This window comes from Barbus barbus (assembly GCF_936440315.1).
Source record: "Barbus barbus genome assembly, chromosome: 31".
In the NCBI taxonomy this organism is placed as follows: Eukaryota; Metazoa; Chordata; class Actinopteri; order Cypriniformes; family Cyprinidae; genus Barbus; species Barbus barbus.
Window position 1 is genome coordinate 7,901,060 of NC_136759.1, and position 26,811 is coordinate 7,927,870.

The following is a 26,811-nucleotide window of genomic DNA, read 5'->3' on the forward strand; positions in this document are numbered from 1 at the left end:
ACGAGGCCCACGACCACCTCTCAGAAGGGGTGCCTGTCTCCTGCCATTCCTTTGACCAACACGTCTTCCACGTCTTCCTCCCACCACTGCTTGACCTCCATTGTGACCTGGATCACCTGCTGGCTCCATGTTACGTATCACTATGCTCTTGCAATTGGATCCCAATCAACTCTTTATATACTCATTCCACAATGTGCACTCAGTCATCAGTAACGAGTTGGCAGAATTGGACAAGCAATTACAAGGGCCTGCATGTATACAGTGCAGTACTGTCAATACTGTAAATAGTCTGAAAAGGTGGTACAGTATTTGGGACCATAGACACAGTGTCTGATGAAGCATTATGATAAAATATTAGGCTACATCCATGGATATTGTAGTCTAATTGGTTCATGCTCCACGCTAATTGATGACAATGAATCTCGTTACAGTATCTTGAAACTTTCATGATTTAAACATGGAAGATTGTCTGTTTCAGAGTAATTAAGAGTAATGCAACAGTTACTTATCATTTTGAGCAGTTGTATCAATTGATAGTTCGATCATTGTAAGGAAATGAATAGACACTCATTTGAAATGTAATGTGTGAATTGCCTTTTGAAATAGTAGTAGCCTACTTTGATGTTAAGTTGTGTCATATTGAACAGGTGATTTTTGTTGAATGAACAAATGATCTAAGTTTTATGTGTATTGCATCCAAGCAATTGAGAAAAGGGTTAGAGTTGTGAAAAATGACATCAAGGTTCTGAAAATAGTAGCAAAGTGATTGTAAAAAAACTGGAACATCAACAGTTTATCAGGTTTTAAATCAGAGAGGAGATTATGAAATTCGCTAATCAAATAATGTAGTTACATTACATTTTTTAAAACAATTAGGAATGCTCAACATTCTTTAAAAAGCCATTGATGAATGTGCTAAACAGATCATGAGAAATGCATGTATTTCAACATAAATTTCATGTAATTTCTAACTTAAAAGTACATTAAGTTAACTAATGATCTGTTGAGCATCATATAAATGCAGTATAAGATGAATTAATTAAATTTATTTTAATGTAAGCGTGTGTAAAGAGGATGCGTCATACTACTATTTGGCATGCAGAGTGTGAGGGTGTGTATGTGTGAGCGCCGTCTGGAGGCTAGTGTAAGTGTATGGGTGGAAAGTTGGTGTTTGAGAGCTGAGGGTGTTCTTTCCCTTTTCAAACCAACCTCTGTTCCTCAAGCAGGTTGCACACTGACATCACTGGAGTTTCCCCTATCTTTAGCATATATATATCACATACAAGAGTATGGCAAGCAGACAACTTCAGTTCAAAAGCTCACTCAAAAAGGAACACATCTCAGAGAACTAACAGCATGGTGAAAAACGAAATGACAATAAATGATCTGGAGGCTGGAGCAGGGGGAGTTTATCAGACAACAGTGGCACCCGTACCGGTGAAGCCCTCCAGAAGCTGGATATGGAAGACAGCTGCTGCTATCGCTTTTCTCGCCCTCTGTGCTGTGGTGGCTTTTTTCTTCGCTTCGCATGTAATGGTAAGACTGAAACTTTAGTGTGGGACGATACTATTATTCAAGAACATAACAGCGTAACCTAATTTGAAATGAGCCTTTGATAATCAACATTTGCAATGTCTTTTTTTTTACAGAATCAGGAACAAAAAGTTCACACTTTTTCAGCGGACAAACAAATCAGCACACCATCAGGTAAAAAAACCATTCCAAGCAATCCATCTCTGTCAGCAAAGCAAAATTTTTGTTTTTCAACCCAGACTCATGAGAACATGTAGCTATTTTGTACATTTACAAACATTATTTTACACATAAATAGGCAACTGATGTTAGAAGCAAACTTGAAACTGACTCCAGTCCTCTTTTCCACAGAGCAAGGAAGAAATCTGAAGCAGATCGCTGAGAGAACAAAAGCAGCCATTCATTTACATGGTGAGTCTCAAACTGCATCTTTGACTTTTCTCTGTGCACCGGGTTCATATACGTCATAGGTTATCTCATTTCAAGAGACTGAGTTTAGTATTCTTAGCCAAATTCATCTTATCAGATTCTCAAAAATCTGAGATTTTTAAAAGGCGCTTGTTGGCGCAGAGCTGCTCAATGGCCTGAACGTTGCAACAAGCCTGAGTTTTTCATTAAACATTAACTAATGTGGATTTACTAGTGTCATAGGCGTAATTCAAATACAGTAATATATTTGGCTCTTGGTGGGCGGCAAGAGGTGGGGAGACTCCAGTAAACTTCCTTTATCACATGCTCTACTGAAAAAGACCGTGATCTTTAACCCAAATTGGAAACAGGCCCGTTTCTACTAGTTTATGACTTCCAACTTTAGGATTCTATATATTCAGTGCAGAATGAGTTTGCATTACATTTTTACCATTCTAACACTTTCAAAGTGCCTGTGGTCCCCTTCTCACACATTTATCTTCTCTGTTCGCAGGTGAGAAAAACAGCAGCCCAGAGTCAAAGTCTCTGACATGGGTCAGCGGTGTAGACCAGTCGTTCGAACAGGGTGGCCTCAAGCTGGCCAACAACATGATTCACATTCCCGCCGACGGCCTTTACTTTGTATACAGCCAAGTGTCCTATGCTATACAGTGCAATTTGAATGAAGCCGATGAAGACGATGGAGCTCATAACTTCCTGAGCCACAGCATCTGGCGTTATACAGATGCGGTGGGAGACTGGAAGCCTCTGCAGAATTCAGCCCACTCCGTATGCCAGTCACAAGATGATGGGAAAACCACGTACAGCACCATCTACCTGGGCGCCGTCTTTAAGCTCATGGATGGCGACAAGCTGACGACCAATACCAGCCACGTGGCGGACATCGATGATAATTATGCCAAAACATTCTTTGGAGTGTTTTCCTTGTAATTTGTTAGCCACCTGAGTTGCGTGGCACAGTATGAAGACAAGTGTTTTACGTTAAAACTTCCAAAGTATGTTCTCAGGGCATTTGCTTTAAAGTAGTCTGATTAACGCTGAGTCCTTATTGCATCGTAACATAATGTTTTGGTTCTAAAACACATCAGATGCAGTGAGAGCCGTGCACTGAATACTATGTACTCAGTCACTATACCAAGGGCACTACAATTCGTATACTTATTTTAAGCTAATATTATGGTTATGTTTCGTTGTAGAAATTGTAAGGAATGTAGATGTTCGAAAGAACTATGGTATTTGTGGTATTATTGATCTATTTATAACTTTTGAGTGTATTTAATATATTTTATTTTGTATGTCCTATTTATCTATTTATTAATGATTGTGTATGCTATACTGTATGAAAATTAATGTACTGAAATTTTTTTGACACTCATCCTGTGATTCTGAAATTTTAATGGTGAATAAACGTGAAGTAATATCGTAATGCACTAGTCTCATTCCTAACAGCATTCAAAAAGAAGCAGCAGCTTGTGACAGGTCATATGAGTACACTGGGGGATTTTTGCATTCCAGTACGTGACTAGTGGTTCTTTATCTTCCTAAAGTCTGACTTCCTTTTATTTGTTAGAAATGAGGTCATGGCTTGTTTCCCTCATGAACGTTCGTGAAGGTGTGATTCGAACAAAAGCCCAGGGTTCTGAATTAACAGAATTGCGTCACTCTTTTATTTACACTTGTGAAGGGTGGAAATCTCACAATTTAGTGCAACATTGTAATTGTGAATTCCAGGAGGTGCTTTAATCTAAAAAGCCCCCTACTGGACAGACTCCAACGTTTTTGTCAGAAATGCCAGAAACTATTTTTAAAAATAAAAATTAAACAGGTTAGATGCCCTCAGTTAAAAAAAAAATATACAGGGGTTGGCATAACCACAATATTCCTTTGAATATCAAAGTCTACAATTCTAAAAACCCAGCAGTGCAAGAAAGCTGTATTTAAATGAGGTGCAACGTGTTTATGAGCTTCTTTGTATCAATTGCATGCATTCCTGATTAACTTCTAGCATACAGTATGCAGTGTTTAAACGTTTTACAAAACCTGTGTATGTAATGTATATATATATATATATATATGTGTGTGTGTGTGTGTGTGTGTGTGTGAGTATGAAATAAAATCACATTTCATACTAGTATATTGTACTTGTATTTTGTACCTGTATATAAATAAAAGAAATAAAAATACATATATTGTATAACAAATTCTAAAATATTTTGTACATGCATATTGTATTTACTGTATATGAGTGTGTGTATTATACACACAGTAAGTACAATATATATTTACAGAATATATATTTACAATTTTTGTATTTATAATACAAACAAAAATAAAAAAGCAGTGTAACCCAGATATTTTTTTTAAATGTGTATATATGTGTGTGTGTGTTTGTATAAAATACATATTTACATGTATACATTTATATTATACAGAAAAATATTTAATATATAAACGTAAAAAAATGTCTTAAATATATACATGCATGGGTGTGTATTTATATACATGATCAATATACACAGTACACACACATATACTATGCGAACAAAAACTTATTTTGATGCGATTAATCAAGATTAATCGTTTGACAGCACTTATATATATTATAAGTAATATAAAAAGGATAAAAATAACTACATTATAGAGTACAGTAAGATATAAGTCATATTTTGTAAGATAATTATAATTATCAATTCTTACAAAATATTGTTTGTATTGATAATTATAATTATCTTACAAAATATTACTTATATATTCTTACTGTACTCTATAATGTAGTTATTTTTATCCTTTTTATTTTAATTTTTATTTTAATCACACACACACACACACACACACACACACACACACACACACAGAGAGACACACACACACACACACACATGTTGGTTTTTGTGGTTTATGGGGACTCTCCATAGGCGTAATGGTTTTTATACTGAACAAACTGTGTGTGCTATTGCCCTACACCAACCCTACACCTAAACTTAGCCCTCACAGGAGACTTTGTGCATTTTTAGATTTTCAAAAATACACCATTTAGTATGTTTTTTAAGCCTTTTGAATTACGGGGACATAGGCAGTGTCCTCATAAACCACCTTCATATTGTAATACCTCTGTCATACCTATGTCATTATACAAATTTGTGTCCTCATAAACCACATAAACGCACACACACACACAGTTAAAGTCCAGGGTTTTACATGTCTTGCATCAGATCTTGAGACTGTTACTCGATCATAAACAATCCCGGCTGCACTCTCAGTGCAAAATAATGAGTTTATTGAATGTTGACATCCAGAAAGTTAGCATATTTAGAGAAACTTTCTAAAGCTTAACATACATACAGTTTTTGTCAGTTGAAAATTTACAAAGGAATTAATTACATTGTTTTTTGACGCTTGGAAGCATCAAAAGAAATTCCTCGTGGTACAGTGCACACACCTGACAATTAAACAGTTCAAGGAAAATCCATAACTGCTGTAATCGCAGAGCCTTTAGAGAAAGAAATGCCTCAGGATAACAAGAACCGTCCCATGTACGCCAACGGTGACTCCACACAGATGTTTCCAAAGAACCCATCCCATCCATTCAAAAGGCACCTTTATCGTGTGTCAAGTGTTACAGTATATAGTCACACACCCTGAGCTACATTACTAGAAAGTTGATATATAGAGGGAAAACGATGTGCTGTACTATGCCTAGCTGTCCAGTCACCAAGTGTCAATCATTGCTTGTTAGTTAGTTTATACACGAGCACTTTTTATACAATGAAACATGCAGCAATGCACAACTTAAATTAAAACCCCAAATATTGTATTATTGTGTAAACAAGTATTACGTGATTGTCTTACCATAGGAAATAAATATTACACCACTGTAATATTGCAATAATTCTAAACATACATAGAGATTGTCCACAGATACAAAAGTTTAAGCATTGACTCTACTTCTTATAATAATATAAAAGAGGAGAGAGTCAATCAAATTTTATAGATCTAGTTTTATGGTTATAGTTTCTATGATTTCTGCCACTATGACAGTGTTTTTGAGGTGATATATAATTGGGAAAGTCTCAAAGCATAACAGTTTAAATGTTAACGAATGGTCATAAATATCATTTTAAAATTTTACAAAAACTGTGGTATTATTCTTACAACACATACAAACAATTGTGAAGAGCACTCATTTGTTTACTGTTACTCAAAAGAGGCACAAAATTATATTTAACCATAATAAAAAACAACAATAAAGAAAATATTGCACATTGCAATGGCCTTGAATTTGGGGAAAGAAATGTATAATATGGAGAAAGAGCACAATACTGTCTACTGTCACTCGTAATAATTTTCAAACTATCAATATATAAATAAAAAAATCAATAAATAATGAAATAATAAATTACCTCCAAAGCACCAAAGTAATGGTCTTGAATTTGGCAAAGAAAATCAATAATTTGGACAGAGTGCTCATCAAAAAATAAATAAATATATAAATATACATTACTTAAAAATCATCTTACAATGTTGTATGTTGTGAGATGCGCTTGTTTGATAAATTTGGCCCAAAAGTGCAAAAGCTACAGAAGCTGTTTAAGAGGCCTGTGCTTGTGCTTGCTTGCTCAAACTGTGACGTAACACACAAATCACAAACCTCACAGATGATTTGACAAACAAATAAGCATGTAGCAATGATCTCATCAGAGGAACCTTGCATCACAACCGTATGATAATAGGAGGAAAAAACAAACCGATGCTTGTTTTGTACAGTCCATACCAAAACAAACTCTTCTTTCATTCTTTTCCATTTCACTCCACTTCTACGGTTGTAAAAAACGAGAGTCGGAGAGGTTGAGACAAGGACAGAAAAGCCATTAAAGCACCCTGGAACACGACCGCATACGAGGAAAATAGAGTATCGACCAGACTCGGGTCAAATACCTTTAGGAGTAAGTAAATCACAGGTTCGGCTAAAACCACGTCTCATTTCCTTTGTGAACTGGATGAGAAAGAGAACAATTCATCTGATATCATCTGTTGGTGCAATGCAAGGTCTGTCTCATTAAAGTGACAGTCTCGTCAGATGCTAAGTCAAGCACGGAGACACGCTCTTCTTCCTTCGCTGTCACTCAACAAAATAATTCAAAGAAATGTTTGACCGGGTCTGGCTCCAGCACCCACACAATCCTTCCTAAACACCCCTGTCCTAGTGTTTAAAAGACGCTTTATCCGAAGGGATTTACCGAGGTCCAATTGCAAAAACAGTCAGTTCCCCTTGAAGAACTCCGATTTAAGTGCTACGGTCAAGGGCACAATAATGACAGAGCACAAACCTGATTTATGTCACTCTCTAGCATTTGGACAGCAGTCTATCTGTTAACACTCTCTTAAAGAAACATTACAAATTCAATACAAGTTGAGCTCAATTCACAATATTCATTAGCAAAATTGATCCCCATTTGTCCCTCTTTTGTCTTCAAAACAAGGACAGACTTGGCTTATAGTGAGGCATTTACAATGGAAGTGAATGGGCCTAAACATTTAAAGCAAACATTTGAATTCCCAATGAAACAAAAGTATTTATAAAAGTATTGGATTATCAAAAACTAAAAAAAAAATTAGGGTGAAACAGTTCTATGAGATCTAGTTATGACATTTTCAAAAATTTAAACCGATTTTTTAATTTTAATGAGATTTAAATACTCATTGCTTCAAAAGTAGTGACATGATATGCATGTTTACATGATTTTAGAATAATAAACTGTTGCTCTCACAAAGAAACACCAAAAAATCCTGTAATATTACTATTTAAACAACTTTACAGTTCAAATAATACACACGTTTTAATTTTAAAAAATGCTTCACGTTTTTGCTTTTCAATCCTCCTTCCATTGTAAATGCCTCAACATAACCTAAAGGACAAGTCAATATGAAATTATTATTTGTGCAATTCAGAAGGTTTGATTAATGCACAAGCAGATACTATTTTCTGACATCACTGGTTTGTATTGTCTGAAAGCACCTCACTCAGTGACTGTGCAACACAATTTTTGTTTCCTTATACACTAACATTCAAAAGTTTGGGGTGAGTAAGGTTGTTTTTTTTTGGGAAGAAAGAAATTAATATATTTATTGAACAAGAATGCATTAAATTGATTAAAAATGACAGTAAATATGTTTATAATGTTACAAAAGATCAAATAAAAGCTGTTCTTTTGAACTTTCTATTCATCAAAGAATCCTGTAAAATGGAACAGTTTCCACAAAGCTTATGAGCAGCACAACTGTTTTCACCATTGCTAATAATAATAATAATAATAAATATTTCTTGAGCAGCAAATTAGAATATTAGAATGATTTCTGAAGGATCATGTGACACTGAAGACTGGAGTCGTGATGCTGAAAATTCAGCTTTGCATCAATTACATTTTAAAATAGAAAATAGAAACAGTTATTTTAAATTGTAATAATATTACTTTTTTTTTACTGTCAAATAAATGCAGCCTTGGTGAGGGATTTTTTTCAAAAACTAAAAGAAAAAAATCTTACTGACCCCAAACCTTACAGTATTTGGAGCAGAAAGTGGATAACAAAAAAATAATAATAATGTGTTTTATAACTGAGATAGGGAGTTATCAAAAGTGAACAATAAGGAAGTCATGGTCAAGAATGTCAGGAATCCAAAAGTGGAGTTAAAAACTCATCGACTTCAAAATAAAGTACATAAACTACAGACACAACTTTACATTGCCTTCTTGAGATTCCACCATCCCCGACTCATTTGTACAGCAGGGGCAGACGGCTGTTGTGGCAGTTGTTTCGGCTCAGTTTGCCCTCGCCCTGGTACAGGTTGGAAGAATTGGAGAAGGACGGAGCCAGGGACTGTTTGTCTGTTGCGGGGGAGTAGCTGGGGGGTTCGGCCTGAGACGACGGGACGCTGTGGTTCTGGTTCTGGTTCTGGACAGACGGGCGTCTGCGAGAGCGCAAGGCCTGGCGTTCTGCAAGCTGATTCCGCAGCTCCGTCACTCTTTCTTCCTTCTGCACATAAAAAAAAAACAGTATTTATATTTATATATCTGCTAAACTTCTCCATTTTTTTTGTTCCATAGAAGAAAGTCAGTCACACTGTATGGGACCACATGAGGCTGAGTAAATGATTTTCCATTTTTGGGTGAACTATTCTTTCGACATTTCCTCTAGCATGTATATTTCCTCATATATAAAGCATAGTCTGGCCTTAATGAATGAACAAATCAGAAGGTCAAAGACAAGGAGGAGTAGGATATCATTTCAATAATTTATTCTATCCTTCTGGGATCCCGTTTCAAGTGTTAATTTGTTAATCTATTATATGGTGATAGTTAAGACTCAAGCTGTGTGCTGTGTGAGGAGAAGAGGAAGTGACGGATGGAGGGAGAGAAAAGGAGCACGTGCCTCTTCAATGATCTTCTGGAGTTCCCTGTTCTCGCGCTCCAGCTGTCTTGACTTCTCCTCATCGTTGTTGTTGGTGGACGAGCCGGTTTTCAGCGTGTCCTGCTGCTCCGACTGCCACTCGCCACGAGTGATCAAACGCCGTATCTGCAGAAACGACCATTAAAATCTATGAGATGCTGCAGGGAACATTCGCTGAATTTATGAAATGTCAGTGAAATCAATAGTTCAGTATGGCTGATGCTGTGCAGGAGAGGACGGGTAATAAGTAAGGGATAATTTACAGCCAGCCAGTCGCAAAATAAATCGCCCTGAAGGGTTTATTCTGCGATAAAGATCTGTTTTTGTACATTATCTAGCTTATTACATGGCTACTAAACTGATAAATAAATAAATGAACATGAAATACTGATTCAAGATTTAACTTATGCGAGATGAGACCGCAAAGCAGGGTTATTAATGTAACTAACAAAACAAATGAAAATATTTTTGAATAATTGAAAAATAAAGCCGAAATAAAATTAAGTAGAAATATTACATGAAAAGTTTCAATTAAAAAAATTAAATGTTGCTTGGCTGCTAATAATCTAAGGCATTAAAATAACTAACTGGAAATGAATATAAACTAAAAGTGAAATAAAACTAAAGTAAACCTAAATAGCACTATTAAAAAAAAAGACAAAAACACAAACTAAAATTAACATTGCAAACTGAAAATATAAAAATAACTAAATTACTGAAGATTAAAAACACAAATAATATTCAATATTTATAAATCACAATATTCATAATAATTCAAACTAGCAGAAAACTGTTTCACATGACATTTAGAGTTCAACAGGCATTATATAAAGAAACTTTCACAGCATAATACTGTGATTGACCAGCACGGTGTAAAAAATAAAACTATTAATAGTATTAAAAAAAAAAAAAAAAAAAAGACAAAGATCCCTTTACTATTCTGAGGAAACATAACCCTAATGCAGTGACAAAAAACGAAACTGCAGCAAGGGAAAGAACCGAAATGAGAAATCGGTCTCTGCCATAAAGTCAAACCAGACTGAATGTGGAAGTGATATGAAGCAGGGGATTATTTGAGTGCATGCACCTTGGGCACAAAGAGCACCACGAGGGTGATGTAGACAGAGAAGATGATGGCCAGAGAGGCGAATGCAAATGAAGCATCCTGCTGAGAGGAGAGGATCATGGTCACCGGAGCAGTAATCATGCACAGCACCTGGAGACAGAATCAAAAAAAGAGAGAATAATGTTAATAATGTGACTCTATAACTGTGAAGATATAACTAAAAATGCGAAGATATAACTTAAACCAGATTGTTAGGACTCACTTAATTTAAATGATAAATTAAATTAAATTAAAGTTAGAAATGTTGCTTAGCATCTAACTGAAATTAAATTTAAGAAATAAATAATAATTAAAACTGAAATAAAAATTTATTAAACCTAAATAGTAATATTAACAAAAGATAAAAAAGCACATAAAATTACTAAAGACAGAACAACGTTATTAATGTGAAGATTTAACTGATTTAGTTTTTCTAATAAGACCTTTAGAACTCAGTCACTATGCAGGTGATACATTTTTTTTAAATAAAATATATATATATATATATATATATATATATATATATATATATATATATATATATATATATATATATATATATATATATATATATATATATATATTATATATACACGGCCTAATGGTTAGAGAGTCGGACTCGTAATCCAAAGTTTGCGGGTTCGAGTCTCGGGCTGGCAGGAATTGTAGGTGGGGGGAGTGAATGTCCAGCGCTCTCTCCACCCTCAATACCACGACTGAGGTGCCCTTGAGCAAGGCACCGAACCCCCAATTGCTCCCCGGGCGCCGCAGCATGGCTGCCCACTGCTCCGGGTGTGTGTTCACGGTGTGTGTGTGTGTGTGTGTGTGTGTGCATTTGTTCACTACTCACTGCTGTGTGTGTGCACTTGGATGGGTTAAACGCAGAGCACCAATTTCGAGTATGGGTCACCATACTTGACAATACGTCACGACTTAAAAAAAAAACAAAAAAAAAACTTATATATATATATATATATATATATATATATATATATATATATATATATATATATATATATATATATATTCAATTTAAACCACTTACAAATTGTGGTCTTGATCGGGTTTCTAAAAATCCGATTTCATGCGTTTGTTTTGCTCTTTGAACAAAAGAAAAATCTAAAATGGACTTGAGTCAGATATGTAAAAGATAAAAAAAACAAACGTGTGTGTGTGCATGTTTATGTGGTTTATGAGGACACAAATTTGTATAATGACATGGGTATGACAGAGGTATTACAATATGAAGGTGGTTTATGAGGACACTGCCTATGTCCCCGTAATTCAAAAGGCTTAAAAAACATACTAAATGGTGTTTTTTTGAAAATCTGAAAATGCACAAAGTCTCCTGTGAGGGCTAAGTTTAGGTGTAGGGTTGGTGTAGGGCAATAGCACACACAGTTTGTTCAGTATAAAAACCATTACGCCTATGGAGAGTCCCCATAAACCACAAAAACCAACATGTGTGTGTGTGTGTGTGTGTGTTCTTGCTGTCTAAACAAGACCTTTGTGTACCAAACTATTATCACCACTAGAGGGCATAAATTAACTAAGTAAAAATTAACTTGCAGAGCAGAAACAGTGTGAATGAAATCTGAGAAAGTGATGAGATAAAGATAGTGGGGGGAAAAGGAAGGAGCATGAGAGAAATGAAAGAGAGAACGAGAGCAAGAACTGTTGATAAAAAAAGAGAGGTCATTTTGTCGAAACACTCGCAGCAGGCGGCAGAGAGATTGAAGATCTTATACGATGAGTGGAGATATCATATCTGACAACAGAGTGGAAAAATAACTGGTATTTACCTTCAACAGATAGATAACAGCGAGCAATGAACTGACTCTCATGACTGTCCGGAGTCAAAACAACATCTAGAGTACCAAAAGTCTTATTTCCTGTTCGACCTCAACAGCACTGGAGCGATATGAGCTACTCTGCTGTTCTACCAGTCACAAAAACATGGCCTGCTTGTTACATTTGAGAGCTCAACAAAAAGACTTTTTTTGCTGTACGTAGATCAGATTTGCACTCTCGCTGAATCTTGCATCACTGTAAAACAGACGGTATATATCCTTTGTTTTTTGATCAACCCAACAACCCTCAAGTAGCATCAGAGCAGGCATGTTATTCCTGACACATGGCAGAAACATGGTGCCGTTCTGAGACTTAATCTGATCTCATGTAAAATAGCTGTAGGACTGACGTAAACCAGTGAAGTGTTACTTGTTTCCTCATTAGGATGTTTTAGTCTGAGTTTGAGCAAATGGGTGCAATTATGCAAATCAGCCTGTGAAGCACTTGGAGTTATTGCTGGAATCAAACTGTTTGCAAGCAGTTGAGAAATTCAGAGCGAAGCACAAAACGCCAGTAATCAACACCTCATTCAAAAACTGTGCTAAAAAAAAGGCTCAAACACAAGGCGAACATGTTGCTTTTGGCAAAAATAAATACACTTACAGTAAAATTAGCATTACGGCAATAGCTATTATTTTGTTTTCACAGTGGGATGTTATTGTAGGTTATAGATTATTTTAATACACTAATTTCATTTAAATTATATAAAAATAAATAAATCATATAAATGTGATATACACACACACACACAGTATAATTTATATTTATACTTTTTAACCGTACTACACAATAAATTACTAGCTATAAATTAAAAGTAAAAAATAAATTTAATTGTAAATACAAAATGTTATATTTTTATGAATAACTTCACTAATAAGTCATAAAAGTCAAGTTAAAATCTGGAATGAGTAAGAAACTAAATAAAATAGCAACTTTAAGCTATTATACACTATTTTTTTTTTTAAGTTTGGGGGCTGATTATTTTAATGTTTTTGAAAGATGTCTCATGTGTACCAATACTGCATTTATTTGATCAAAAAAACAATAAAAAACAGAAATACTGTGAAACATTACTACAATTTAAAATAACTGATTTCTATTTGAATATAATTTATGAACTTTTAGCATCATTACTCCAGTCTTCAGTGTCACATGATCCTTCAGAAACCATTCTATTATGCTGATGTGCTGTTCAAGAAACTTTACTATTATTATTATTATTGTCAAAAACAATCATGCTGCTTAATATTTTTGCAGAAACTGTGATACATTATATAGGATTCTTTGATGAATAGAAAGTTTTAAAGAACGACATGTATTTTCAATGGAAATCTTTTGTAGACATCATTAGAAATGTCTTCACTGTCACTTTTGATCAATGTATTGCATCATTGGGGAAGTATTCATTTCTTTCAAGAAACAAAACATTTCATTTTGTGATTTGAATAACTTTGTGATTTCAAGAGACATTTTTCATGAGCGAGCTGTTTATCCTACTTCTACAGTGCAGACAGAGAGCGTTTGAAGTGAGAGGGGGCGGTAAGTAAAACACTGATAGCTGCTTGGAAAAAGTCACCTTCATTTTCAATGAGACGGTCAAGCAACACAATACCACCCCAGAAACTCCTTCGGCCCCGGGTGACAGCTTATATTGCTTATGCAAGTTTCTGCCACTGCTTTAAGCAGTTTCACAATTAACTTAGCCTTCTGTCATATATTTATTAAGGAGTCACATATTATGGCTGTTAAACACCTAGGGAAGATATAATAGTTTAATAGTTTTGGCTGGACGTGTAGAGTATTCATAATATTCATATGATATATATAGCTATATATTAGATGAAACAGTCAAATGTGTTTCTCCCGGCTGTCAGCAACGGTTGGGCTACACTATAAGAACATTATGTGCTGTGAATATAGAATTAGCCAGCAGTCAGACTTACAGCTACGTTGTAGATGGCCATGCCAACTGCTCTATGGTCATTAATCTTCTCCGTAGAAATGGACTTGGTCTCGTAGGCCAGAAAGATTCCCAGCAGCAGCAGAAGTCCCTTGTAGCCGTACACCACACCTGAAGTGAGAAAGCATTACTTTCAGTATAGTGAGTGCTCTTAAAGCTCTGAGGTTGTCTCACATGGAAACTGTGAGATTTCTATTTCTGTGCTACTTGAGATACATGTGATGGTTTTAAATGTAGGCTCTTTCTTTGTGATGATTCTATTCAACTGATGCACATTAGAAACTAGGGGTTTTGGGAGTGAAACGGTGAGGTGGTTGATTCGTTAAAATCATAAATATCATCACATTCTATACTACCATTTAGATGTTGGGGATCAGTAAGAATTTATTTTGTAAGAAATTAATAGTTGTATTCAGCAAGAATGCATTAAATTGATCAAAAGTGACAGTAAAGGCAATGTTATCACAGTTTTGAACAATGATAATAATACGAAATGTTTATTGAGCACAACATCAGCATATTAGAATGATTTCTGAAGTATCGTGTGACACTGAAGAGTGGAGTAATGATGCTGAAGATTCAGCTTTGATCACAGAAGTAAATTACATTTTAAGATATATTAAATAGAAACCAGTTATTTCAAATATTAGCTTTTAGTGTATTTTTGAATAAATTAATGTAGTCTTAGTGAGAGACTTTTCTCAAAAACATTAATAATTCTTGCCAGCCCCAAACTTTTGAGCAGTAATGTATAAAACCTAATACAAATCATTATTTATAATTTGTCATATTTTTGTGTGGTGTCATAAATGCATGTGTCTGTTGGGGTTGACTATAAGACTTTTTAGATTAAAAATTAAAAGCAACACAACGAATAGCTACCTATGAATACTCAATTTAAATATTACAAAATGTTTTGTGCATTACAGTAAATATTTTTCCATTTTACAGTAATGAAACCTGGTGAAAATGTACTTAATTGTCATAAAAGTGTGGTCCTTCTAGCCCTATAAAAGTGACATATGGCATGTTTGTGAAGATAGATGATCTCTGTCCTGTCTATATGTCTATTTTTAGAAAGCTCTGAAAGAAATCCAATTAAATAAAAAACAGTAAATAAATAAAAAGAGGAAGAATGATAAAGGGTAGATAATGCTAAAGAGTGATATGATAAAGAGTAGAGAGGGACTAATAAGTCACATTAAGAGTTTAATCTCGTTTTGAGTTCAGGGAAGGTTTTTTTTTCTCTGTAATATTATCTTCCTGTACAGTGTGAGAGAGTCAGGCTATGAGATCCAGACCTGGGCACTGACCCACAAAATTTAATTTTACACTGCGGCGCTCTGATAGGAAGTCAGAGCAGGAGGAAACGTGTGAGAAAGAGATAGAGAATGAGAGAGGGAAAGAATGAGTTGTGAAACGGTGAGAGGAATACAAAATGAACTGGAAAAAACTCTTGAGCATATAACAAATTATTAATTTAAATTTCAAAGACAGATTGTATCACTGAAGTGTAGAATGAGAATCAACCGTATAGATAATTAAACTCCTAGATATATATAAATAAATAAAATAAAAATAGACCAGGTGTGTCAAATGCACAGTGCACAGGAAAAATACTAAAGTAAATTCTGCAAAAAAAAAAAAAAAAAAAAAAAGCATGTTTTTTTTATTATCGTTATGACATATTCATATTCTTGAGTTTCACAACAAAGTTTAATATTCAGGAGGATTATGTTTTTTTATTAAAAATACTGCACTAAAAAGACTGTGCACAGAGTGAGTGAGTGTTGGATATTTACCAAGCCACGTGTTCATCTTCTCTGAACTGCAGTGCTCGAGAAGAGGCTGAATCAACACATCTAGATCTTCTTTAGGAGCCTCTTTAGTGAACTTCTGCTTAGAGCGAGAAAACAAGATCGAGCGAGAGCACTTTAAAAGGACAGAGATTGAGGTCAATGCAGCAGAGCACCGCACTACAATCCTTCACCATTAACACCTACTTCCATGAGCTTGCTCGGCAGAAATTTCCAAAGCATCTCAGAGGAAACACATCATAAAAATCACAGTAACAACAAGAAAAAAAATCAAGTGTCACCACACCTCCACAGTTATGTGCAGAGGGTCCATGATCTGCCAGATAAGCAAAGAGAGAACATCAATAGCCAGCAGAACTGCAACGGTCGCATACAGCTTCCACGGCTCCAAATGCTACGGTGAAATAACAAGACCATAATCGTTAGTCAATGATACACAGTTGCAAAATATCAAGACACAAACGAGAAACTGCTATACAGTCACAGCAGTTGTAGACATTATTGGAGACTCTGTATACTGTCATTTTTTCTGTAGAACACAAAAGGAGTTTGCAAGAATGTGTTTCAAATATATATTGTCTTTAAAATAAAAAATATTTATATTTTATATTTATTGTTCTTCTGTTCATATGAATGGGGAATTGTGGAAGGGATTAATAATTGACATTATCTTATTGTTTACCTTGTTATCATTATTTAAATTTGTATTGTCACATAAAATACCAATAAAAAGTTTAAGTAAAAATATATTACATATGAACATCAAAAATGATCACAGTTTCCACAAAAATACTAAGCAGCACAACTGTTTTCAACATTGATAATTAATTAAATAAAATAATTAAATTCTTACCGTTCAGTGAGTCATATGTTGATTCAGTAACCACCCTGACTGATTCTGACGCAAAAACTTCAAACCATTATCTTGTGTTTAAGTCTTTCTAAACAGTAATAACAGGTTTAAAAAGTAATTTGATACTGATTCATAAGTCACAATCATTTGATTATGAATCAAACTACACTTCTGGTGTTGTATGTTTATTGCATGCAGCTTATGAGAACAACTCAGTAGAAAGACATGTTTTCTTGTCACTGTTTTATAATCTTCATAATCCATATTCGCAATTTGGGTAAACATGATTCCTTTTGCGGGCATTAGTGGAAAAGATTAAACATTAAAGGAAAAGGTAACAAACAACAACAAAAAACATCATAAAAGCATTACAATAGCTTTTTTTTGAGTAACAGATTTACACAAAAACATGCAGCAATGAAAATTATCAGTAAATAATTATTTCAATTTTGGTCAGTTTTACGCAAAACTACTGTAAAGGTCTCTCTCTGCACACTGAGTCTGAAATTCTCATCCGAAATTTTCGCACGTTAAAAAATGAAGACAACCTTACGTGTCAATCATGTTTACACACTGCCTCAGAAACTTTCATCTGTCATAAAAAAAATTCGGATCAGGTTCGATTTTCTGCATTTTCGCATCCGTAGCAAGCATTTTGATAAGAAAGGATGATGAATATGAAAAAACGCATACGAAAATTTCGGACTCACAGTGTGCAAGGACCTTAAGAACATATATGAACTACTTATTTGTTCTTTTTTTGGAGTTTGAAAGTCATTGTATGACAAGAGCTTTAAAAAGTTTCTTCAAATAAGTTCTACTTTTATGTTCCACAGAAGAAAAAAAAAGTTAAAAGTATTGGAACGAATCAAGGGTGAGGAAATAGCGACAGAACTCTTAAGAATCACCGCAATAGAGGTGCCGTTCTGAATAACACGTTTATTTTCCTGTCAAGGTAAATGACGGAATTGCTCTGACACCATAACAATTTTGTTTATTCCGCTGCATGGTGGGTAACAGGAAAGCAGAATGCCAATCATCAGCAAACATGACGAAAGTCATGTGTTACAAATGTGGACTTATTTTCAGTTGCAATTCCACCCATTAATCCTTAGCCGCAGGCTCCCTCCAGGCCATCAGACTGGGAAAACGGGATAGAACAGAGCTTCACTGCACATTTTCTCCTCTCTCTCTCTCTCCCTTAATCGCCGTGAAGGCGTCAAATGACCCAAGAGCCCCCTGTTTCTACCACATTCTGCCTGAGCGCCGAACTTTCTTCAAGTGCTGTCGAACCACTTAGGCAAATTGCCCCATTACGGACATCGGGAGAGTTGAAAGTCATCTCGATTCGTCGTGCAGAGCGCTTGAATAATAAAACCCCCTGAAGGTCGGATTTCTGTAAAAGAAGTTTAATGCTCATCCATATTCATACATATTGCATAGTTGGGGTAATCTGGTTGTCGTTTGATGAGGTCTTAGGGTTTCCCTAATGCTGTGTCTTATTGCTTTAGGACACGGGATCAGAGTGAACACACGTGTCAAGATGCTAATAGTGTGTTTGTGTTGTGTAAGGAAGAAACGGACAGAACTTCTCGCAGCAAGAATAAGAGAGAGAAGGGGGGAGGTTCTTCTCTATTTCATACTGGGAAACTTAATCTAACGCTGTAGAGTCAGCGGTGCGGGATTCTTTAATATGCAGCAGATAACAGTGAATTTGGCAGCGCTGCATAACGTGAGCATGCTGCTCGTCACATCTGCAGATTCTGCTAAATTATCTGAAAATTATTAAGGAGTTACTGAAAAATGCAAAGTCTTGTGCAAAACCTACAGCCCTGTCATCATTCTAATTAAACCAGATGTAATTTATTTTAAATTCATTACTCAGTTCACTCAAAAATGAAAATTCCGTCATCATTTACTCACCCTAGTGTTAATCAAAACTCATAGTTTTCTTTATATATATATATATTTTTTTTTTTTCTATATATATATAGTGCCCTCCTCCACTTATATTGGCACCCTTGATAAATATGAGCAAAGGCATCTCATGATGAAAAATGTTTTTCTCCAATGAATGTTGGCCACAATTATTGGCATCCCTAGAAATTCTTATGAGTAAAATATCTCTGAAGTATATTCTGAAGTATATAATTTTTTTTAGCACACCAGGGTGACTAGGAGCATGAAATTGTCCAGCCATGACTTCATGTTCCACAGGATTATAAATATGAGGAACACAACGGCCAAATTCCCTTAATCATCCATCACAAGGAGTAAAACCTAAGAATATAGCTTTGATGTGCAGAACAAGATTGTTGAGCATCACAAAATAGAAAGTGGCTGTAAGAAAAGAGTTAAAGCACTGAAAATCCCCATTTCCACCATCAGGGTAATAATTCAGAGGTTCCAGTCAACTAAAGATGTTAAAAATTTGCCATACAACATACATATACAGTGCACTCCATAAGTATTGGAACAGTAAAGACAAAATTGCTCTGTTGGCTGTGGAGTCAAGACTTAATATGATTAAAAGAGTTAAGACTTAATATGATTAAAAGATGAATAATGAGACACAACTACAGACTGTCACATTTTATTATTAGCCGTTTCAACACATACATGTTTTACCAAATAAAAAGAACAGCACTTTTAGAGTCCATCCCACTCATTGATGTGCGCATAAGTATTGGGACAGTTGAGGCAGATATAAAAGATTAAAAGCAATTATTTAGTTGCAGATCCCTTGCACACAATCACAGCAGTGAGTCTGTGACCCATATACATCACCAGACTCTTGGTCTCATCCTTTGAAATACTTTCCTCAGCCTTTAATGCAGCGAATTCCTATTGTTGCTTGTTTTGGGGAGTTTCTGCCTTTACTCTCCTCTTCAGCTGGTGAAATTCATGTTCAATCGGATTTAAATCTGGAGATTGACTTGGGCAATCTAAGACTTTCCATTTCTTTGCTCTTATAAATTCCTTGACTGAACTGGCAGGGTGTTTTGGGTCATTGTCCTGATGCAATATGAAGCACTTCCCAATGAATCTGGTGGCATTTTCTTGAATATTGGTAGGCAAGATGGTTTTGTACCCTTCCAAATTCATTCTGCTACTGTCATCATACATTAAATCATCAGTAAAGTTGAGAGGGCCTGTTCCAGAGACAGCCATGCATGCCCATGCCATGACACCACCTCCACCATGCTTTACAGATGAGGCTGTATGCTTGGGATCATTTGCAGTTCCCTTTTTTTCTCCACATTTTTGCTTTCCCATCACTTAGATAAAGGTTCATCTTTGTCTCATCGGTCCATAAACACAGTTCCAAAACTCTTCTGGCTCCTTTGTGCTTTTTTGCAAACTCTAATCTTGCCTTTCTATTTTCGGTGCTGGTCAGAGGTTTGCATCTTGCTGTGTAGCGTCTGTAATTCTGTGTCAAAGTCTCCTGAGGACAGTAGATTGTCAGAGCATCACTCCAGCTTTCTAGAAGCTGTTGGTGATTTTAGACATGTCTTTTAGGGTTCATTTTCACAGCTTTTATGATTTGTCTGTCATCAACTACTGTTGTTTTCTCAGCCAATCAGGTAGTTGTTGGTTGCATGCCTTTTATTTTTGCTATAGCTCTAATTGAATTCCTCTTTTCTTTTAGCATCCAAATTGCTTGCTTTTCTCTCAAAGTCAGCTCCCTCATTTTCATCCTGGTTTGTGTGTGTCATAATCGTATGCAAGATTCAGAATAGAGAAGTAATGGATATAACTGATACAACACATTCTCTGCTTTTAATATCTGAAGAATTAATGCATCAGGACACAGCTGATCACTTAGAAAGACCTGTGAGGCAACTGTTCCAATACTTATGCTCACATCAGATGAAACTCTAAAAGTGCTGAACTTCTTAGCTGGTAAAACATTTATGTGTTGAATCACCCAATAATGTGATATTCTGTAGTTTTGTCTCATATTCATCTTTTAATCATATTTGTAAATGTCTTGACTCCACAGCCAACAGAACAATTTTGTGTGTGTGTGTGTTTATATGTATAATTAATTTTACAATTGTAATTTTTATATTAATAATTGTTAATATTAATAATTTATTACAGAAAGATAGACAGACAGGCAGACAGGCAGACAGACAGATAGATAGCTTTCCATTGATATATGGTTTGTTAGGATAGGACAATATTTAGCTGAGCCACAACTTTTTGAAAATCTGGAATCTGGAACCCTCCCTTTATAGGTAAGATACATTTTTTTTTTTTACCCACTCAAAACGATTTACCTTTCTCTTCTCTTTTTTCTCATCTTTCTTGGTGAAGACGGTGTGAACCCACCAGATCTTGGTGAACATGCTGCCATAGGCTAAACTGAAGCCTAGTCCAAGCAGCCACAGGCGAAACTACAAGAGAATGACAGACAGAGTTCATTTGGGAGCTCAGCTCCAAAGCAGTTATTAGTTTTTTACAACAAATCTTCATCTTGCTCAAAGGTCAAGGCTGAATGAGAGGAAACGGCAATAAAAAATTGAGTATAACATTTACGAAACTACCTGGCACACCACTGGGAACTGTGATCGTTGGATATGGAGGCCATCGATGCCCAGAGGAAAGACAGCTGCTAATGCCAGCACGCAGCCCACCGCCGTCATGTTGTTCAGATAGGGCTGAGAGTTCTGAATGTATCTGTCAGAAGAGTTACAACAGACTACAGATATATTACACTGTTTCAAAATGAGAATTCATTTTCCGTCGGTCTTAGTACACAATGTAACTACAGAAGAGTCAAGCTTTAAATATTTTACATTTTTGAGCGAGATGCTAATGGTCTAATCCGATTCAATGATCTATGCTAAGCTAAGATAAAAGTGCTACCGCCAGACACTGAGATCGGCTGAATGGATTCAAAAACGGTAAAACTCGACTGTTTAACTCTAGGGGATTAGCCCATTTTCAAAAAAAGTGGAGTGTTCCTTTAAATTATGCCATACAACAGCAAAAATGTCCATCACAACGTTTTCAGATAACGTCATTTAAAATAACAACAAATATATATTTAAAATGCTTTATTTAAAATAACAACACACATATATATATACATATATAAAATTTTATTTTCTTCTTATTATTTTTTTTTTACCATAAACTTCAATACAACTTTGACAGATTTTTGCTTAAAACAATCTCCCTTTGTTATCAATGAGTTAACAAAAATAAAATAAAATTAAATAAAATAAATGCTCAAGAAAAAAAATTACACATGGGAGGTGCGGTACCATTAAAATAATTCAAATGGACAAAACTGACATACTGACCTACACAAAATAATTCTAAAATTACTTTTAATTGTAAGATTTTACTGCATTTCAGATCTCTTGCATGTGGAATTCTTATGAACACAGGATACTAACCTAACGCTACTGTTGTATATGTTGAAGGAAAGGCAAACTATGCCCAGAAGGATTCCCAGCCCGGCAAAGACAGACACCGATACAAAGAGCTTCTGGGAAAGGTAACGAAACTCCTCAATCACCTTGGTCTGGTCTGCTGGAGGGCCATGGCCTGTCAAAAGAGAAACCAGTCAGGGAATATCAGAGAAAACGAAAGAAACTCTGAAGCGCAGACAGAACGGATCGGCAGATAAGAACTTACAGATCACAATGACGTGACACTAGATGCAGAAAAAGTAAATATAAATAATCAGAGATTGACTTCATTAACAGTTCGAAGAGCAAAGGCGAAGTATTCCAGCTTGGTCATTAGCTACGTCTGTGCTGTCAGACTTCAGAAACACATGACTTGGAGGGAATAGTGATGGATTTTTTTGACTGAAAATTTTCTGTGAAATAAGGCCACTGGGCCAGCTTGAGATGTCAAGTATCTAGAAATTTTCAGGGGAAAAGGAAGCTCACAGCATTCGCACATTAGCAAGACCAGACGGAATCTGACTTCTTTCACACTTTCGCCGCTTGTTTTGGAGGAAAATCTGCCGAATTCTGTGAACCAGATTTAAAGATGTGTTAAATGGAGCTGGAAGTACTACACTTTCATTTCTAGTCCAAAAGATACAAACAAATATACAAAAAATATTCAATAAACAAACATACAAAGGACAAGGAATGTGTACAAATTTGTGACTGAAGGTTGCTATGTTTCTGAGCTGGTCTGAGATCAGGGAGCCAGGTGCCAGTTTCATTTTTTTGTTCAAAACTCTTGTAACAACAAAATGTTGCAAAATGTATATATCTCTGGTCTAATCCGATTCAATGATCTATGCTAAGCTAAGCTAAAAGTGCTACCGCCAGACCCTGAGATCGGCTGAATGGATTCAAAAACGGTAAAACTCAACTGTTTAACTCTTGGGGAGTTGAGCCTATCTTCAAAAAAAGTGGAGTGTTCCTTTAAGTCATAAATTATTTGAGAGAAATATATTATAATTAGTCAAAATAATTGATTAGTTAGTAATTGTTTTATCACAAACTTGTGGTGGACAACTGAAAATTTCGTAGAATTTTAACGTAGACTACAATTCAATAGTTTGGGGTCGATAAGATATTTTATATATCTCACCAAAGCTGCTTTACAGTAAAAACAGTAATATTCTGAAATATATTAAAGAACTGTTTTCTACTTTAATATATTTAAAAATATAATTTATTTCTGTGATGGCAAAGCTTTTGATCATTTGAATACGTCCTAGCTGAATAAAAGTATTAATAAAATTCATACTGACCCCAAACATATAAGTTTATGGATGACGTTGTTTGACTGAAACAAAATAGTTACGATCTCCCCAAAGAGAACATTCATTTTTTCCCAAAAGTTTAAATAAATCATGTTGTGAATTAAACCATCAGCCTTCATTCCTCATTCAAATGTACATCAGTAAGAACCCCTACATATGATCCAAGGAAAATTTACAATTTCACAGATCATCTACGTTTCAATGTATCAATCTAAAATAAGTAAAAAGAGACAACACCATTGTAAACTCATAGTAAAAGGGTTATGTTCTCACTCCTCACAGTAATGTTATCTCTATTACTGAAACTGTGACTAAAATGATGAATTTACGCCTCTCGCTGTTCAATCTGTCACTATAATTATAACCAAAAACAGCATTCCTGTGAGAACAATAATTACAGCGATGATGGCTGTCGTGTGCATATAAAGCTATTTGAAAAAGACAAATAAAAATGACAGCGACTGGCAGAAATCTAACACCGAACGACAGTTAAAATGAGAGTATTTCTCTGTCAGAACGGTGTCATTACCGGGGACGGAAAGCTGACCGTGAGGGACATGTGTCTGTGAAAGATAGCTGGCCCTCGGCTTCGTCAAAAGTAACACAATGGTTGTTGATACTTTTCCGAATGTCAGTACACTGATGGGTCAGGAGTAACACCTGACATTGGCTACTGCAATGTGGCAGCAATGCTGTGAGAGATAAATATGTGTGTATATGTGTGTGTGTGTGTGTGTGTGTGTGTGTGTGTGTGTGAGAGAGAGAGAGAGAGAGTGTTAGAAAGCTCTGTCCTGTCAGTTGATGCATTCGCACAGTAAACCTTCCGTCGTCCTTGATCTAAGAATCAGGACAGGGTGTTGCTATGGAGACCTGGCTTAACAACAGTTTCCACAGCAATTTGGAAGAGAAAGTCATGCTAAAGTGGTTGTCAGGAGCTCCAAAGAGATAGCTGAGAAGCAAGGGCACTGCCATATGTTTCAAGAAGACAGAAGAAACCAAGTCCTGAGTTTTGACCCATGTTGTGTTTTAAAGGGCATGTTTTTAATTTAATAAAGAAACCGCACAAATGCTTGAGAATCTCACCCGATGGATCCCGGAGGATGTTCTGTGCTATTTAGACAGAACATCTGCTGCTTCTGCTATTATCAAGGGCAAAAAACGAAAAGCAATGTCACCAGCTCAATGCTCCACTTTTCTCCATGGGGGAAAGAGGAAGACGTGACTAAATAGGCCATAACTGTGAATTCAGTTTTCTGCAAATAGCCATGATTGGCTAAAAAGGATGTGCATTTGCAAATGAGGGAAGAAAATTATTATTTCAAATGGCTTTTTGGAGGTTTTTGGATTCATGCCCTTTTGCAGTGCCTTTTGGTGACAGGAAGTTACTGCGGAGAAAGGATCACTTGCTATTTTTAATCTGTGGTCAGGTGTTATTAAATGAAGGAAGCATTTGTTTTAAATAGACAACATTTTGTATATGCCTTTACTGGGATATAAGCCTTGTGTGAAAGCAATTTTTTATATATACAATTATATTTAATTGTATACATATATTTGTATATACAATTAAATATATATTTATACACTAATAAACCCTAATGTGCTCACCAAGGCTGAATTTATTAGGTCAAAAACACAATATAAACAGTAATACTGAGAAATACTGTTACAATTTAAAATAACTGTTTTCTATCTTAATATATATTAAAATTGAATTTATTTCTGTGATGCAAAGCTGACTTTTCAGCATCATTACTCCAGTCTTCTGTAGGGCTGGATGACCTAAAATCTAAATCTTGATTAATTGAACATTTTACTTAGATTACAATTAATGAGCAAAAATGTGATTTATTTACTTCATGTTTTTGCCCTTATAGTTCACTGACAAAGTTAGTAATGTAAAAATATTAAACTATTAAAGGGGCTATTTTTTTTTTTAAATGAAAGAGTGCATTTCTTATCTATGGTATTTTAAAATATTTTAAGGAAATGCAAACTGTTTATGGTTATTTATTGATTATTTAAAATAATTGAAATGCAAAGCACACATTTCTTAAAATGAAAAAGGTCACATTTCAGTTTTAATGTAAAAAATATATTTTCACATTAAAAATATGTAAAAAGCACATTATTACGCTGCTCCTGTTGCTCAGGTGTTTGAGTTCTCCAATAAGTTGCTTTTTTGACTGGATGGAGTAGCGTGACAAGGTAGTATGTTTTTAAGGGGAAAGTTAGGGTTGCCAATTCGGGCTGCTGCCGCGGGTTGTTTTTCAGTCCGTTTTTTTAATTAAACCAATCCCCTAAACACAATTATGATGGAGGGAACACACAATGCAGGGGACAACTGTGGGAAAAAATGAGATTGGGCTAGTTTTGGTCTAGTTTTGAATAGCAATTGGGCTTGTTTTGATTTGTGGACCTGGCAACCCTAGGGAAAGTATTAACATGTTTAAAAGACGAAATAACCGACATGAGAAAATTACTTCGGTTAATTACTTTACTTTACAGGGAGTTAATTGTCCAGCCCGTCTTTAGTGTCTCATGATCCTTCAGAAATCATTGCAATATGCTGATTTGCTACTTAAGAAACATTTCGTGTGATTATCAATATTTAAAACAGCTTACATTTCTTTTGGTGTAAACCGTGGTACATTTTTTTCAGGATTCTTGGAATAGAAAGTTCAAAATGACAGCACATATTTCAAATCTAAATTTTTGTAACAATGTGACAGTCTTTGCTGTCACTTTTGATCAGTTTAATGCATCCTTCCCAAGTAATATATATATATATAAATAAATCCAAAAGTTTGGAAACACCCCTGGCAAAGTGTGGTTTTGGATGATATCAGCATAAATCCTTATCATATTTTGGTGCAAATACACCAAAAAATGCCTGATAATGCATTTTAATGCAATGCAATGATAATGCAATGATAATGTCAGTACCTTGACATTATCATTGAAGACCAGCAATAAAACATAATAATGGCAACATACACATGTCAAAGTCAGACATGCCCCTTTGCCAGCTGTGATGCCTGGTTACTGGTTTAAACTTGGCCCAGGTTTTTAAAA

General features: G+C 35.3%; 2 protein-coding genes across 2 annotated transcripts in view; one reads left to right on the top strand and one right to left on the bottom strand.

Moving 5' to 3' along the window:
• The first annotated feature begins 1,302 nt into the window (after positions 1-1,302).
• On the top strand, positions 1,303-4,092 carry LOC306851703 (tumor necrosis factor-like). The gene is made up of 4 exons (XM_079388139.1): positions 1,303-1,536; positions 1,650-1,707; positions 1,885-1,944; positions 2,456-4,092. Exons 1-4 carry the CDS (start codon positions 1,357-1,359, stop codon positions 2,890-2,892), a joined length of 735 nt encoding a protein of 244 aa, XP_079244265.1. The 5' UTR covers positions 1,303-1,356; the 3' UTR covers positions 2,893-4,092.
• A 4,641-nt stretch (positions 4,093-8,733) lies between these two features.
• LOC306850934 (gamma-aminobutyric acid type B receptor subunit 1-like) overlaps positions 8,734-26,811 on the bottom strand; it is a gene marked incomplete at both ends in the record, with an annotated part of 47,136 nt that continues 29,058 nt past the window's right edge. Inside the window, 9 exons of the mRNA XM_079386905.1 lie at positions 8,734-8,994; positions 9,391-9,534; positions 10,496-10,624; positions 14,308-14,435; positions 16,127-16,220; positions 16,428-16,535; positions 21,278-21,394; positions 21,545-21,677; positions 22,403-22,553. Coding sequence (XP_079243031.1) covers positions 8,734-8,994; positions 9,391-9,534; positions 10,496-10,624; positions 14,308-14,435; positions 16,127-16,220; positions 16,428-16,535; positions 21,278-21,394; positions 21,545-21,677; positions 22,403-22,553 — 1,265 coding nt within the window. The remainder of the gene's footprint in view (positions 8,995-9,390; positions 9,535-10,495; positions 10,625-14,307; positions 14,436-16,126; positions 16,221-16,427; positions 16,536-21,277; positions 21,395-21,544; positions 21,678-22,402; positions 22,554-26,811) is intronic.